This window comes from Pristiophorus japonicus, chromosome 1, assembly GCF_044704955.1.
Source record: "Pristiophorus japonicus isolate sPriJap1 chromosome 1, sPriJap1.hap1, whole genome shotgun sequence".
Taxonomy (NCBI): Eukaryota; Metazoa; Chordata; class Chondrichthyes; family Pristiophoridae; genus Pristiophorus; species Pristiophorus japonicus.
In genome coordinates this window covers 415,933,926-415,951,885 of record NC_091977.1, presented here as the reverse complement: position 1 = coordinate 415,951,885, position 17,960 = coordinate 415,933,926, and the positions used below count along the sequence as shown (strand labels likewise).

The following is a 17,960-nucleotide window of genomic DNA, read 5'->3' as shown; positions in this document are numbered from 1 at the left end:
TTTTAGCGTTGCCAGTGGTGTGCTCTATCACATTTTGTCTGGCAACATGGCTTTCATTGTATGCATGCTGCCCACATGTGCATGCGTTGCCCACCAGAGTCATAAGCCATGTCATCAAAGGATAGGCCTTGTCGCCCAGTAGCCACACTTTGGTTTTCCGTGGTCATTCAAGTGCAGACGGCATGGTGGGGGGGGGGGTGGGGGGTGGGGGAGGGGGTGTCTAAACACCCGTTAAAACCGGAAGTGGGCGGGTTGGGGTCCGGACTCAATTTTTTAACACTTTAAGCTCCCACCCGACCCCAACCCAACTGTTTTTTGATGTTAAAATTCCTCCCATTGTTCCTCGCCGAGGTTCAGGTAGGTGAATTGCTCCCTGAACACCCTGGGCGGATATGGCCTCCTGCTGAAAGCATTCTCTCCTCCTCTTCCCTCTTCCTCCTCCCTTTGCCAGCATCTTGTCCTGCTCTGTGTCACTTCAGTTCATTCTCTCTGACATGCTGTAGTCCAAGTGGAATGCTTACTACTGCATCCATGTCTGGGAGCAAGTGGTTTGTGCAGAATCCATGAAGTCAGGACAAAGCCCTTCAGCACCTGTCACACCGTTCCCTGTAGAGTTTAGCAACTTTAAAGAACTCTCAAAACCACCAATCACTTCAAAAATCATAGCAACAGCCAGTAGAAATCAATCAGCAACTGAACTGTAACTGCTGCTGAACGCGTGCTCAGCTATGCGTTTTTAAGAGAGGTTAGCTGGAGCGTTAGCTGGACCGTTGAGCTCCGAAATGGCAGAACTGGCGTCAAATCAGCGTGACATCACGACCTGCCTACATGCTCCCTACGCATACACTCACGCTCTCACCAAGATGGCGTCCAGCAGAGCTCACACCAGAAGTGTGCGCGTGTGCCGCGGATGTCATTTTGGAACCTAAATGGCACTCATAGCACCCAAACCACATGCTATAGACCTGAATTTTGCGGCCGAAGTCAATGGAAATGAAACTCAGGAGCTATGGGTGATGCTGGTAAAGCAGCATTTATTGCTCATCCCTAGTTGCCCTATGGACATCAACTACATAATGTGGAGCTAGCGTCCCGTGTAGGCCAGACCAGTTAGGGCATGACAGCTTCCGTTCCCTGAAGGACTTTAGTGAATCAGTTAGTTTTCTTTGACTATGAAAACTGCCTGATTGTCAATCAATGGAATTTTCCCATTTTTAAAACTACTGTTGAGAGATCACTATAAAGGATTGCAACCTAGTAAATAAACTAAAATACTGTAGTGTTGTTACCTTTATAGTCTATGGGCCAAAAATAAATTCCATAGCTGCATTACAGTATATTCTGTGTTTTAATTTTACATCAAATACTATTAAGACCTCATGCAGGTCCATTGCAGGATCAAAATATATCAGTAGAAGATAATGGAGCCGAAATTCAGGATCTGGATAAGGCCCGTTACCGCCGTTTTGCGGCGGCCATGCGGCGGAACCAAGTGGCTGCCGCGATGCAGTCCATTGGCCGCCACGATCCAAATTCACCTCGGGGATTTTTTGGGCGGTCCCCACTTCGGCCCCGCTGTTGCTGACCACCCCAAGCGCGTCATCAAAGCGCACACCACATCTCTCCTGCACCTCCATCCCACTCCGCACAAAATTTACCTAAAAAAATCCACGAGCTACCACGTGGTGTCCATGACAGCTTTTTCTGTTGGTGCACCTTGTTTTTTGTCTGTGAGCCACGGCAGCGTGGTGGCCCTTCAAGGGGAGGGCGCACTGCCGCGGCCGCCATGTTTTGTTTTTGGTGGCTGACTTCCCAATCGGCCGGAAAATTATAACCCTGGGTTCGGCCGGGCCGCCAACAGGGATGATTATTGCTGTCATTTGGCTGTAAGGGCATTGTGTGATGGAAGTAACGCAGTTCCTCATGGGAACCTCACTCTGAAAAGCCACAAGGATCATGGGTGTGGGAAGTGAGAAGTGTTGCAAATGGTGCTGTGGGAGTGATCTGTAATTGGGGCTAATTGTTGAGGCAGAGTAGATGGATCTTTACTCTGCATCTACATATTAACCATAGTGTTATGTCTTTAGATGCTCTGATAATGACTCCACGAGGCAATGTGTTGTACTTGAACTGTAGTGACCATAGTCCTTTATTGATAACTCCAGCGTGAGGATCACACCTGGTGGCCTGCCTTTTATACTAGGCCAGGCACACCTGTACAGGTAACCTGCAAGTCTCCCACTGCGGTGTCCTCTGGTGGCACACCTTGTAATAGTACAAGCAGTAACCATGTAGAATACATTACATCACTCTCTCCCAAGTCTTTAGTGCAAATCGCTTCTGCATTGACTGTGCTCTGGGTTTAGCTCTATCTGATTGACCCTTGGCGGATCGTTTCTATCTTGGGTGAGTGGTTGGTGTTTAGCTGGCAATAGAGTGCTGGTGGTTTCTATTTGTGTGTCCATGACCACTCAATTCTCTCACCCGCTCCAGCCACATATAGGTTATGCCGGAGGCTCATTACATTCATATACATTCAAGTCTAGAAAAAAAAAATTTGCGTCAACATCATTACATTTGTGGTTCAGTTGTGAGGCAAGTACATTCGACTGGTGAGATACATTCTTGATATGTACTGGGAATCAGTACGGGTGTCAGCACAGGTGCGTAAGGACAAGCTAGTTCCTGAACTGCTGGATGGTGTCCAGGCAGTCTGGTGGCGGCGCGGTGCCCAGTGCTGGCAGTGGGAACTCGGTTGGCTCAATTTTCCTGCTCTCGGGGCTTTTGCCGTTGCTCCGAGCGTCGGGCAGGTTCACAGATGCCTGTGACCTCCCTGTCCTTTCCTTGCACCTTGGGTTGCTGCTGCTCCCTGTGGAGCCGTCGTCTAGCAGTGCACAGGGAACTGCTGACTCGCTTGCTTGGGCATTGTTTGGTTTGGGATCCTGGCTGGTCCCGGTGCCATTTGGGAGAAATGTTGCGGGTGACCCTTCGTTCCTGGATATGGTGGCGGTGGGGCCTGGGGGCTGCGTCTTGGCATTTTGCTCTTTCAGGCTCGTGGCGGTTGGTGCTATCGGCTGCCTGAGAGGTGGAGCCAATCAGGGGCAGGCTAATGATACTGTGCCGTTGCCCTCCTGAGATCGCTTGCTCTGCAGCTCGTATGTATTGGCTGCTTGTGGTCACATTCCATGGTGCATAACTCTGGTCCCAGGGATGCAGGCTACCACATTGGGTAGCTCGCTGGACCTGTGTGCTCCCAATGGGTGTCTGCCCACTGCATTGACTGTATGCAGTTGAAATTCTACATTGCACAACATTTCATTACTCAATGTAAATAACCTGTGGCTCCGATTGCGATCACGCGCCTTTTCTTTGCTTATTGCATGTACACAATGTTGCTCATCAATTATACATCTTACATCTAACTCACAGTTGCTATTACATTGAGACTTTTCTTTGCTTATTGCAATTACACAATTCTGATCATCAAATGCACATTTTATATTTAACTGACAGTTGCTCTTACATTGATTGAGAATGTGGAACTGTCCCTTTAAGTGTGATGGGTTGCAGGCCTCCTTTAAGAGAGCCTTGCCATCTTTACTCCAACCATCTTCTTCGCTTGGTACCACGTGTTGCTCCATCAGCACTGCACCTCATGGTCTGGTCGCCGCCATCTTTTTCTTCAGTGCCTCACCTTGGGCGCCATCTTTCCTCCATCCACGATGTCCACTGCAATAATCCTCTTCTCCCCGGGTTCTGCCACCAAAGCTGGGAAGTCGCCTTTGGATCCGAGTTTCTTCCTCAGGAGTCCTGCCACTGGAGCCTGGAAGGTGCGTTCGGGTCGTCTCAGCTGGATCACCTCCACATAGTTGTGCTCTGTGCCTTGGGTGTTGTGCTGGTCTGCTCTCTGGTGCCGGGTCCAACCTCAGGTGAGGGCTTGCTGTGCCTCTGAGTGCGGAGGGCGTCGATCGCTGGAGGGATAAAGTCTTCCCAACTCCAATGGATCTTCTCCATCCACCTTCTTCCGAGTAGCGTTGGTCCATCACCTGCAACAATCCACAGAGGTAACTTGTGCACTGCGCCATCATGGAGTACCTTTACATCCGCACTACCAACGACTGGGATAAATTCATCGATGTAGGTGCGCAGCTTTGCCTGAACCGGGACCAACATGGGTCGTTCAGCTTGATTATTCCATCGCCTCTCAAAGGCTTCTTGATTCATTACTGACTGGCTTGCCCCCGTGTCCACTTCCATTAAGACTGGAACGCCATTTATCTCGACTTCCATCCTCAACGGGAAACACTCGGTGGTGCAGGTAAACATGCTATATACCTCATCGTGGGGTTGAGCTGCCTCTCTGACTATCGTTTCATAATCCGCGTTGGATTCATGGCCATCTGCATCAACACAGTGAGTCATATTTCTTTTACACATTCGCTGAAAGTGGCCCTTTACACACATAGTCTTTAAAGCGGCACTGGTGAGCCCTGTGATTCCCTCCGCAACACTAGCATGGAGCTGCTCGACTAGCCCCCCTCGGTGGACTGAGTTAAGGGACTCGGGGGCCTGTTCTCTCTTCCCTGAGAAGGTTCACGTTCTACAGTCCAGCCTCTAAAAGGCGCAACTCTGTGCACAGTACTTGCCGGGTTTGAGTCCTGAGGATGAGTCAATCCACCTAGAGCTGCAGGTCGAGGTCATGAATGCCTGGCTCACGGAGATGACCTTCTGCAGTGTGACTGTGGTATCCGCAGACAGCTGCTTATGAAGAAGGCCCTCATGGCCGATTCCAATGACAAAGATGTCCCGCAGCGCCTCGGTGAGGTGGTTGCCGAAATCACACGATGCCGCCTGCCTCATGAGGTCTGCAGCATATTTCGCGATTTCCTGGCCTTCGAGCCGTCGGTGTGTATAGAACCGGTGTCTGGCTGTGAGGATGCTCTCTTTGGGCTTGAGTTGCTCTTGGATCAGCGTTACAAGCTCCTCATACGTCTTGGTCGTTGTCTTTGCTGGTGCCAGCAAGTCTCTGACGAGGCCATAGACAGTGGGCCCACAACTGGTTATCAGGATAGCTCTGCGCTTATCATTCAGTGTGGCTAGATTGTCGCCTGCCAGGTCGTTTGCTGTGAAGAAATGGTCGAGCCTCTCCACAAAGGCGTCCCAATCATCACCATCAGCGAACTGCTGCAACCTACCAAGGGTAGCCATTTCCGCGTGAAGGTCCGTAATCTCGTCGCCAGTTGTTATGTTTTTAGATGCTCTGATAATGACTCCACGAGGCAATGTGTTGTACTTGAACTGTAGTGACCATAGTCCTATATTGATAACTCCAGAGTGAGGATCACACATGATGGCCTGCCTTTTATACTAGGCCAGGCACATCTGTACAGGTAACCTGCAAATCTCCCACTGCAGTGCCCTTTGGTAGTACACCTTGTAATAGTACAAGCAGTAACCATGTAGGATACATGACACATAGTTTGTATATTGCACTGAACTGTGCAGTATAAATGCTCTTTCTTCTGTTTTTCTTCACATGCATTCTTTATTGCTTCCTCTTTTCATCACCAGACTGATTCCTGGAATGGCGGGACTGACCTATCAAGAAAGACTGGATCAACTGGGCTTGTATTCACTGGAGTTCAGCAGAATGAGAGGGGACCTCATAGAAACATTTAAAATTCTGATGGGTTTAGGCAGGTTAGATGCAGGAAGAATGTTCCCAATGTTGGGGAAGTCCAGAACCAGGGGTCACAGTCTAAGGATAAGGGGTAAGCCATTTAGGACCGAGATGAGGAGAAACTTCTTCACCCAGAGAGTGGTGAACCTGTGGAATTCTCTACCACAGAAAGTTGTTGAGGCCAATTCATTAAATATATTCAAAAAGGAGTTAGATGTAGTCCTTACTACTAGGGAGATCAAGGGGTATGGTGAGAAAGCAGGAATGGGGTACTGAAGTTGCATGTTCAGCCATGAACTCATTGAATGGCGGTGCAGGCTAGAAGGGCCGAATGGCCTACTCCTGCACCTATTTTTTATGTTTCTATGTTCTCATTTTTACTTTCTTCATTTTTCTTCTCATTCTCTTCCATCCTGAGTGTACTTGTTGAAAAGTTAAAGGGCCCAATTTAATCAGCCTAGACGGTTAGACCTGAATCCACAGGCAGTGCTGGGCTCAAATACACTACTCGACTCTTGTTAGCAACGACAGAAGTGCATTTTGATTATATTCTGATCTTTATAATTTGACTGTATTAACATAATTTTACTTTGTTTTTAAGCTCTTTTTGAAGTTTCTGTCAAAAAGAAAGGCATTCAAGTATTCAGCAGTGTGCTTAACCCAAATCTAGCTCTTGCTATTGATCATAATCGAGTCAAAGGTTCGGTAAGAAATTTCAATACGTTTAGCCATATTGTATCAATGATGAGTAAAGCAGAAGACAATAAATTGTAATTCAGTTTCATCTGTTTTGGGAATTTAGAGTAGGAAGGCAGAGAAAACGGAAAGGTTGATAATGAAAGAAATTATGGACCCACGCTTGACTGATATCTTTGTGTTTTTCAGTCACATTTTGTGTTGGAACCCCAGCTGTTGTGCAGGCAAAAGTTGTATAACGACTTTGTCATTTAAAATTCGAGTCAGAACTATTCCTACAGGCCCTGTAACTATGCAGCTGCCTAAATATTTGCATATATTCATGAACAGCTTGTATTTATATAGCAGCTTTAACATGCACTTCACATAGACATAATCAGATGCTCAGCCAAAAAAGGAGATATTACGAGGGAAGAGATGGGTTTTAAGAGGACCTTAAAGGAAGAGAGGGACATGGAAAGGTAGATGGGCTTAGATAGGGAATTCCAGCATGTAGGGCCTATATAGCTAAGATAGGTGAGTAGGAAGGTGTGGGATATTAAATGGGCAACAGAGTTTTGGATGAGATGAAATTTATGGTGGAGACTATTGGAGAATGCGAGGCCAGCCATGAGTGCATTAAAATAGTTGAGTTTGGAGGTGATAAACGTATGGATGAGGGTTTCAGCAGCAAATGGGCTGAGTTAGAGGCAGATGTGGGCAATATTACAGAGGTGGAAGTATACGGTCTTTGTGATGGAAAGGATATTTGAAGGGTCAAATAGGATGCATAGGTTGTGAACAGTTTAATTCAACTTCAGGCAGTGGCTGGGGATGGGGACATTGCCGTTAACAAGAGGATGGAGTTTGTGGCAGGAAACAAAGTTAATGGCTTTGGTCTTCCTACTGTTTAAGAACATAAGAACATACAAAATAGGAACAGGAGTAAGCCATTTAGCTCCTAGAACCAGCAGCGCCATTCAGTGAGATAATGGCTGATCTTCTACCTCAACTCCACTTTCCTACATTATCCCTATATCACTTGATGCCCTTAATATCCAAAAATCTATCAGTCTCTGCTTTGATTATACTCATCACAGCCCTTTGGGATAGAGAATTCCAAAGATTCACCACCCTCTGAGTGAAGAAATCTCTCCTCACCTCAGTCCTAAATGGCCGACCCCTTATTCTGAGACTTTGACCCCTGGTTCTAGACTCCCCAGCCAGGGGAAACATCCTTTCTGCATCTACCCTGTCAAGCCCTGTAAGAATTTTGTATGTTTCAGTGGGATTACCTCTCATTCTTCTAAACTCTAGAGAAAATAGGCTATTCTACTCAGTCTCTCCTCAGGACAATCCCCCCATCTCAAGAATCAGTCTAGTGAACCTTTGTTGCACTTCCTCTATTGCAAGTATATCCTTTCTTGGGTAAGGAGACAAAAACTGTACACAATACTCAGGTGTGGTCCTACCAGGGCCCTATATAATTGCAGTGAGACATCTGTGGAAAGCATAAAGAGGGATAATACACCACTGGTACAGTCAGAAATTATCATTCGTGACCTTGGTTAGTGACCTTGGTTAGAACTTAGTGAGGCCTCACCTGGAATATTGTGTTCAGTTTTGGTCTCCTAATCTGAGGAAGGACGTTCTTGCTATTGAGGGAGTGCAGTGAAGGTTCACCAGACTGATTCCCGGGATGGCAGGACTGACTGGATCGACTGGGCCTGTATTCACTGGAGTTTAGAAGGATGAGAGGGGATCTCATAGAAACATATAAAATTCTGACGGGACTGGTCAGGTTAGATGCAGGAAGAATGTTCCCGATGTTGGGGAAGTCCAGAACCAGGGGACATAGTCTAAGGATAAGGGGTAAGCCATTTAGGACTGAGATGAGGAGAAACTTCTTCACTCAGAGAGTTGTTAACCTGTGGAATTCCCTACCGCAGAGAGTTGTTGATGCCAGTTCATCGGATATATTCAAGAGGGAGTTAGATATGGCCCTTACGGCTAAAGGGATCAATGGGTATGGAGAGAAAGCAGGAAAGGGATACTGAGGTGAATGATCAGCCATGATCTTATTGAATGGTGGTGCAGGCTCGAAGGGCCGAATGGCCTACTCCTGCACCTATTTTCTATGTATGTTTCTAGTACTGTTTTGGTGCTGTTGAAGGGGCTTAAACCTGATTAGAGAGATTCAAACAGAGATTTTGCAGGTGACAACACATTGAAGGAGAGAAAATGGGGATTGGAGTTGGGGTGGTAGTTTGCAAGGTTATTTGAGGGCAAGTAATGATGGTAGTTTTGAAAGAGAGGGGAACAGTACCTGAGGAGAGGAGCCATTTACAATGTCAACTAGGGATGTTAAGTGGGTCTGTTTAGTGTAAAAGGGGTCAAGGGTGCAGCAGGTGGGTCTTATGAGCAAGGTGATGTTGGAGAGAGCATGAGGAGAGATAGAAAAACTAGAAAAAGACACAGAGCTGGGCAAGGGGGCGCTTTGGTTCGTTAGGCAGTGGGAATGAACGGAGACAGCAGAGTCAGTTGAACAGATGGTCTCAAAGAGGTCCATGATCTCCTCGTGCATGGTGGAGGTGAGGAATGAGGGGGCAGGTGAAAAGTGTTTAAGGAGACTCAGATTAATAATTCATAAGTGCAACTGGTAACATGACAAATTTGGAACATACATTTATGATGAAAATAGCAATAACAGATTACATTGGTGTGAATTTTATCTGTTTTGCATGTGCATATTAGGTTAATGCTTAACTTTGCCAAATAACTCAAAACTTACGAGTCCCATATTTATGGAACGTAGACAATTTAATCTGAAAGCAGATTTGAAGTATGGTAATTAAATCTGATTTGTATGCACAAATGAACTTAATTGCTGATATATTTTCTCCATCTCATAAACTATAAGTCTTATCTTACGTACTCACCATATCAAAAGGAAGTTATATTAAATTTAATTTGAGTGTGCAAATTAAATTAAAGATAAGATACTTTTAATTGTCTTACCAAAAACTCTAATTTTTATCAAGAGAGAGTGAGAAAGAAAGAGAGTAGCATCCATTTTGTATATTCCTGTGCTATATATTGTATAACTTTTAATATGCTATTTTAGAAATGTACTTCAAGGGTCAAAATATTTTACTGATCAAATATGTTGTTCCACAGGAGAAAACTGGACCTCTTTGTGAATTGACGGTTCACCCTAGGACCAATCGCTCTGTAATACTGGAGTCTGTTCAAATTCCGGGACAGGTAATTGCATTCAACTCAGAAGGAACACCTGCTGATGCATCATCTATGGAGTATTCAGAGATTAACAAAGATTTCGTTGTCCACGTTAAGGTACTGGTGAAAATCAGAAAGTCTTGGTAATGTTACTGTTAATATTAAGTATAATGAAGATATTAGTATGAATAATTAAATAATTTCACAACCCGAGGTGGTAGTTTCCTTGAAGTCACTGATGAATTTATCAGTAGTTTCATGAATAGTTTTGTGCAAAAACATGAATTTTCCTTTGGTGGTAGAAATATAATTTGGTATGCAAATAGTCATTTTACTTTCTGAACAACCACTTTGAATTGCACTAGTAATTCGAATTTTGAGGAGCGAGTGGCTAGGAGAGTGTGAAAAGCCAGAAAAATATGCAGTTTAATGGGAATGATTGCAATACAAATATTGAAATTTTCATTTATATATTTTACTGTATTTTGAATTTAAGTGTATTATAATTTACTTCATTTAACTGTTCAAAACCAGGCACTGTCTATAGTCATTTATTTGGTGTCTTAACTAAGAATTGTTTTGAGGCACTAATAGGTAATTAGCAGGTTACAATCGTGGTCCTTTTAGCTGTTCTTTGATTAACAGTTTTTTCCTGTGACAGTTGGGCTATAAAACAGTAAACATTTGAGCTAAGTACAGACCACTCAAACTCAACCTATGATAGGCCAGCGTACTATGAAAGGCCAGAAGACTGTGTAGTTTAGTGTCTGCAAGAGTTCAGCCTTAGAGGGAGTTCAGCTTTGAAGTGTCATTGGCTAGGAATTTTTTCTCCCCAAGAATTAATATTTTTGTGAAGTGAGTACGAGGAATTTAACTCTTGTGAATTTTGGTCGAGTGGGAGTTCAAGCCAACATTATTTATATATTTTTTAAGTTAAATACAAGAATATCAGTGGAAGGAACTCTATTCATATGTACAAAGTGCAAAAAGTGGGCGGTAGAATTCTATGATTCTATCACGGTTCCCAGTTTATTCAGGGGCAGCGCATTGCATTAAGCGCTAGTAAATTGAATCTCTGGAGCAGAGGATCGCTGCTGGAGCAGCAATTTTCCATATTCTGCAGCATTGGATAGGATGGGAGGTTTCTGTAACATACATGCAGAATGCAGACATGCAAGAAGTAATTCTAGACAGCTCAGGGCACAGGGATAATGTAGAAAGAGAGAAATGGATGGCCAACGCTAGAGCCAGGACTCACAGGCTCAAGAAAAAGCTATGAGCTCAATTTTGCCCAAGCCCATTTTCTGGCGTATTGTCAGAGTTGCGCCTGTTATTTAGGTCCATAAGTGCGCCAGACAAACATGTCCATACTTTCCCCGATGTTTATACTGTAATCTGGAACCGCCAAGCGTGGCCAGTCGCCTCAGTGGGTGGAGCCTGCTGTCTGCGCCAAAAAACGCAGCCGGGCCTTCTGCGCATGCGCGGGAAAAAAAACTTACGTTCTTGACGTCGCTGAAATGGCTGCGCATGCGCAGTACAGCTCCGAGTTGGCAATCGGCCATTTTTAAAGAGCCAGTTGTGTGTGTGCCAGAAGAAGTGCTGTGTGTGTCTTAGAGCATTGAAAAATCGCAGCTGCATGCAGAAGGAGTGCTGTGTGTGTCTGAGAGCAGCTGCAGCAGTACTGAAAAAACGCTGGAACCAAGTTGCAGAAGATTACTGCGCAGTGGTGAACACCAAGAGATCTGGAAGCCAGTGTAAAAAGAAATGGCAGGACCTTGGTCAAGTAGTTAGTGTAAGTAATATTTTCATTTATTCAATGCAGTTGTAAATGTGACCAGCTGTATATGTCCCACCCAGCAGAAAGACACCCTCTTTAAAAAGTTTCATTTACATCTTTGCAGAGGACAGTGGCCCACAACAAAAGAGAAAGTACTCAAACAGGAGGAGGCCCGGCAAATCTGAACCCACTGACACCCTTGGAAGAGAGGGTCGCTGCTTTGATGGGTCCTGCCTGGAGAAAAACAGTCAGCACTGCACAAGCTGGGCCCACACTCGAGGGAGAGGGTAGGTCCTGAAAATTCATCGTGGCCCTTCAAATCAACCTGCTGCCTGGCCTGTTATGTGAGCTGACTCATGCCACCCATCCTTCCCCTTCCTCTGCTGCTAACCATTTGACTGTTCTGTTATATTTTGCAGAACTTGACGCCAATCCTGAAGATGCAGATGAAGATTCAGAAGCGGACGAGCCTGAAGAGGAGAACATTTTCCAATCTCACCCTCCAGATCAAGAACATGGGGGTGAAGGGGGAGGTTGTGGATGGAGCTGGATGAAGCTCCCACTGTTGTACTGAATATGGTGGAGGTGCCACTCATGGAGTTGACAGCCCCTTCCGTGACGAGTGGTTTGAGTGCTGGTGGTACTTAAACATAGAAACATAGAAAATAGGTGCAGGTGTAGGCCATTCGGCCCTTCAAGCCTGCACTATCATTAAATGTGATCATGGTTGATCATTTTTGCAACTTTAGTACTCCATTCCTGCTTTCTCTCCATACCCCTTGATCCCTTTAGCTGTAAGGGCCACATCTAACTCTTTTGAATATATCTAACAAACTGGCCTCAACAACTTTCTGTGGTAGAGAATTCCACAGGTTCACAATTCTCTGAGTGAAGAAGTTTCTCCTCATCTCGGTACTAAATGGCTTACCCCTTACTCTTAGACTGTGACCCCTGGTTCTGGACTTCCCCAACATCGGGAACATTTTTCCTGCATCTAACCTGTCCAATCCTGTCAGAATTTTATATGTTTCTATGAGATCCCCTCCTTCTTCCAAATTCCAGTGACAAAAGCCTAGTCGATCCAGTCTTTCTTCATATGTCAGTCCTGCCATCCCGGGAATCAGTCTGGTGAACCTTAACTGCACTCCCTCAATAGCAAGAATGTCCTTCCGCAGATTAGGAAACCAAAACTGTACACAATATTCAAGGTGTGGCATCACCAAGGCCCTGTACAACTGCAGTAAGATCTCCCTGCTCCTATACTCAAATCCTCTCACTATGAAGGCCAAAATGTCATTTGCCTTCTTCACCGCCTGTTGTAACTGTATGCCAACTTTCAATGACTGATGTACCATGACACCCAGGTCTCGTTGCACATCCCTTTTTCCTAATCTATCACCATTCAGATAAGTCACTCTGCAGCCTCTTAGCATCCTCTTCACAGCTCGCACTACCTTCCTGTTTTTGCCACCAAAGTGGATAACCTCACATTTATCAAATTATACTGCATCTGCCATGCATTTGCCCACTCACCTAACCTGTCCAAGTCACTCTGCAGCCTCTTAGCATCCTCTTCACAGCTCACACTGCCACCCAACTTAGTGTCATCTGTAAACTTGGAGATATTACATTCAATTCCTTTGTCTAAATCATTAATGTATATTGTAAATAGCTGGGGTCCCAGCACTGAATCATGCGGTTCCCCACTAGTCACTGCCTGCCATTCTGAAAATGACCCATTTATTCCTACTCTTTGCTTCCTGTCTGCCAACCAGTTCTCTATCCACATCAATACATTACCCCCAAAACCATGTGCTTTAATTTTGCACACTAATCTCTTGTGTGGGACCTTGTCAAAAGCCTTTTGAAAGTCCAAATACACCACATCCACTGGTTCTCCCTTGTCCACTCTACTAGTTACATCCTCAAAAAATTCTAGAAGATTTGTCAAGCATGATTTCCCTTTCATACATCCGTGCTGACTTCAACCGATCCTGTCACTGCTTTCCAAATGCGCTGCTATTTCATCTTTAATAATTGATTCCAACATTTTCCCCACTACCGATGTCAGGCTAACCGGTCTATAATTCCCTGTTTTCGCTCCCCTTTTTTAAAAAATGAGGTTACATTAGCTATCTTCCAATCCATAGGAACTGATCCGGAGTTTATAGAATGTTGGAAAATGACCACCAATGTATCCACTATTTCTAGGGCCACTTCCTTAAGTACTCTGGGATGCACACTATCAGGCTCTGATGATTTATCGGCGTTCAATCCCATCAATTTCCCTAACACAATTTCCTTACTAATAAGGATTTCCTTCAGTTCCTCCTTCTCGCTCGACCCTCGGCCCCCTATTATTTCCAGAAGGTTATTTGTGTCTTCCTTAGTGAAGACAGAACCAAAGTATTGCCATTGCCTATCCACCGTCATCCCTTTAAGTATCATTCACCAGTCTATCCAAGCCAATTCACATCTCATACCATCGAAGTTACCTCTCCCCAAGTTCAGGACCCTAGTCTCTGAATTAACTGTGTCACTCTCCATCTTAATAAAGAATTCTACCATATTATGGTCACTCTTCCCCAAGGGGCCTCGCACAACAAGATTGCTAATTCTCTCTCGTTACACAACACTCAGTCTAGGATGGCCAGCTCTCTAGTTGGTTCCTCGACATATTGGTCTAGAAAATTTCCTTTATACACTCCAGGAATTCCTCCTCCACCGTATTGCTACCAGTTTGGTTCGCCCAATCTATATGCAGATTAAAGTTGTTATGTATTGATGTGTGTATCGTCCTGGTACCCTAAATGTATAATAAGCACAATGCTACACCACAGAGGGCGCTGTGGTGGGAAACCTGGAAGTACCTGCAAGAGGCAGTATAAAAGGCTGACCACCACACCTGAGAGTCACTCTGAGGCTGTTCAATAAAGGATGAAGGTCACAGCAGTTAGATTAACACCAGACCGTGTGGAGTCAGTGATTTGTGTGCTGCAGACACCACATTGGCGACAAGGAAGCGGCGAACTCCACGCAACCATGGCTACTCTGGGCTCACTAAAGGATTTTACCGTGGGCAATGATTGGGAGGCCTTTACGGAAAGGCTCGCATACTACTTCACAGCAAACGATCTGACGGAGTACACGGACGCAATGAGAGATAAGCGTAAAGCGATATTGCTTTCCAGTTGTGGAGATGAGGTTTACTGTCTCGTCAGGGATTTGCTGGCACCCGGGAGCGCCAGGGACAAGTCATACAAGGAGCTGACTGAACTCATTTGTGACCAGTTGAAACCGAAGGAGAGCATCCTCACGGCCAGATACAAATTTTACCATCACTGCAGATCTGAGGGCCAGGATGTCATCAAATATGCTGCGGACCTCAGGAGATTCGTGGCGCCGTGTGATTTTGGCGCACACCTTGACGAGGCGTTGCGGGACATTTTCGTTATGGAGATTGGCCACGAGGGCCTCCTTCACAAGCTGCTAGCCACGGAACCCACAGTCACTCTGACAAAGGCCATCACCTTCAGCCGGGCACATATGACCTCGACTTGCAGCACCAAAAAAATAATCCACACAGTCTTGAACCCGCCAGGCACTGTCCACAGGATAGCGCCCACCACGGACAAAACTGCAGAATTTGGCTCTGCCCGGGGCAGAGAGCACGGACCTCGGGGTCCTGGAACTCAGAATCCACTGAGGGGGGCCAATCAAGCAGCACCATGCTGGCGCTGCGGAGGAAGCCATGGGGCTCACCGGTGCAGGTTTGCGGAGTACACGTGCAATACCTGCCACACGAAAGGCCACTTTCAGCGTATGTGTAAAATAAATCGGACTCACCATGTGCTGAGGAGATGGGAGATGATCTACTGTTCAGCGAGGAGCAGGCAGAAGATGATGAGGTGTTGGGACTGTATACGTGCACCGACAATTCGCCCCCAATGATAATGGAAGTAAAAATCAACGGAGTCCCTGTGAGTATGGAAGTGGACACGGGCTCGGGTCCGTCGTTGATGAGTCGGAGAACTTTTGATAAACTGTGGATTAACCCAGCTGCACGACCCAAGCTGGTCCCGGTCACGGCGAAGCTGCGTACCTACACCAGGAACTAATACCTGTTCTTGGCAGAGCGGAGGTGCAGGTATCGCATGGGGACGAGACGCACGGTTTACCTTTGTGGGTCGTTGCAGGCGATGGGCCGACACTCCTCGGCCGGAGGTGGATGGGGACGGTCCGTGGGAGTTGGGAAGACTTCATCACTCCACAGTCTGCTGCTCCCCGGGGTGCTGCCGTGCCCCGGGTTCCCAGAGAGCAGCGCCGACCGAGCTGGAGCTGCAGCCTCAATCCACCCACAGGCAAGCAGAGCAAGCCCCAGCCCCGGACCTCACACAGAGATCATGCAGCCTCAATCCCCCCACAGGCAAGCCCCAGCCCCGGACCTCACACAGAGATCATGCAGCCTCAGCCCCCACAGGCAAGCAGCCCTGCAGAGGCAGGCCTAGTGGGGGGGTGGGGGAGGGGTGAGCCGGCGGGGCGGGGCGCTGCAGGCGGGGTGCGAAGGATCCAGGATGGCCAGCGGATCGGAGGGGCCCATGCAGAGGGAGAGTCGGGCAGCGGCAGCAGCTGGCGGTCGGCGGCCACGACGGCTGCAGGGGAGGCGGCTATGGTGGCCGCCGGAGAAGCGATGACGATGGCCGCAGGAGAGGTGGCAAGTCAGGTGGCAGCGGAGTGGAGCGGAGGCTGCAACGGCGGAGGGCATCCGGAGCGGCAGAGAGCAAGATGGCGTCGGACTCGTGTCCAGAGCAGCAGAGCATCAAAGATGGCGGCGCCCACGGAGAAGCCTCGTGAAATCCTGCTGCATCAAAGATGGCGCCTTAAAAAGGAAATGCACCCGGGAGTCTTAAAAGGGCCTGACCATGTGGTGGTCCCCATAAAGGACTTCTGTAAGGCAAGAGCGAGTCTAAAATGAGCTATGTTGATGTGAGATGGCGGATTTATAATAAGAATTAGTATTTTAATGCTGAATCGTCACTGTGTTTGAGTAAAGTAATGGATATAAAGTACAATTAATGATAAGAGCTAATAAGGAAATCAGAGATCCGTTACCAGTAGCAATAACTATTTAATGTAATTGCTCAGTGTACCCGCAACCCATTGACGCACATCTGTACCAGATAACATGTACCATACTAACGCACTTTCTATGCCTACCTGCCTTCCGTTGGACAAACAAGGTCAAGATCCCCAGCAACGGCTTCAGGACTCGGGGGGAGTGAGATGTTATGTATTGATGTGTGTATCGTTCTGGTACCTTAAATGTATAATAAGCACAATGGTACACCACAGAGGGCGCTGTGGTGGGAAACCTGAAAGTACCTGCAAGAGGCAGTATAAAAGGCTGACCACCACACCTAAGAGTCACTCTGAGGATCTTCAATAAAGGACGAAGGACGCAGCAGTTAGATTAACACCAAACCGTGTGGAGTCAGTGATTTGTGTGCTGCATACACCACAAAAGTCACCCATGATAACTGCTGCACCTTTATTGCATGCATCCCTAATTTCCCCAACCTCACTACTACTGTTTGGTGGTCTGTACACAACTCCCATTGGCGTTTTCTGCCCTTTGGTGTTCCGCAGCTCTACCCATACAGACTCCACTTCATCCAAGCTAATGTCCTTCCTTATAATTGCGTTAATCTCCTCTTTAATCAGCAACGCTAACCCACCTCCTTTTCCTTTCTGTCCATCCTTCCTGAATATTGAATACCCTTGGATGTTGAGTTCCCAGCCTTTGTCACCCAGAGCCATGTCTCCGTAATCCCAATTACATCATATCCGTTAACAGTTACCTGCGCAGTTAATTCATCCACCTTATTACGAATGCTCCTCGCATTGAGACACAGAGCCTTCAGGCTTCTTTTTTTAACACTCTTTGTCCTTTTAGAATTATGTTGTAATGTGGCCCTTATTGATTTTTGCCTTTGATTTCTCTGCCCTCCACTTTTCCTTAACTTCTTTCTACCTTTTGCTTCTGCCCCCATTTTACTTCCGTCTGTCTCCCTGCATAGATTCCCATCCAGGAGTGATCGGGTAAGGTCAATGCTCTCCACACTCAATGACATCATCTGAACCACATCTGTTACATTCCATGGTTTCGCACCTTCCGAAGCTGAGAGTTCCATTAGTGGGGTGCAGCAATGCACACCCAGGGCCCCACCGTTGCAGGCTACGAGTTCCATTGTTGAGGTGCAGCAAGTCACATCCAGGGCCCCACCTTCCGAAGCTGAGAGTTCCATTAGTGGGGTGCAGCAATGCACACCCAAGGCCCACTGTCCCAGGCTACGGGTTTCATTGTTGGGGTGCATCGAGGCAGACCAAGGGTGAGGTAAAGGAGTGCTCAACCATGCCCTCCTGAGATGCAGGATGTAACAGATGTGGTTCAGATGATGTCATTGAATGCGGAGAGCATTGACTTTACCCGATTACTCCTGGACACCATCAGTGGGTGAGTGATGGGATAGCGGGACTGTCAGGAGAAGTAACAACACTCGCCGGGACCATCAGTGAGGGAATACTGTTCAT

At 46.6% G+C, this 17,960-nt stretch overlaps 1 protein-coding gene across 1 annotated transcript in view; it reads left to right on the top strand.

Annotated features, from left to right (window-relative positions):
- Window positions 1-17,960, top strand: part of LOC139267383 (lipoxygenase homology domain-containing protein 1-like) — a 496,361-nt gene that overhangs the window by 161,385 nt on the left and 317,016 nt on the right. The window contains exons 14-15 of the mRNA XM_070885678.1: window positions 6,282-6,385; window positions 9,533-9,709. Coding sequence (XP_070741779.1) covers window positions 6,282-6,385; window positions 9,533-9,709 — 281 coding nt within the window. The remainder of the gene's footprint in view (window positions 1-6,281; window positions 6,386-9,532; window positions 9,710-17,960) is intronic.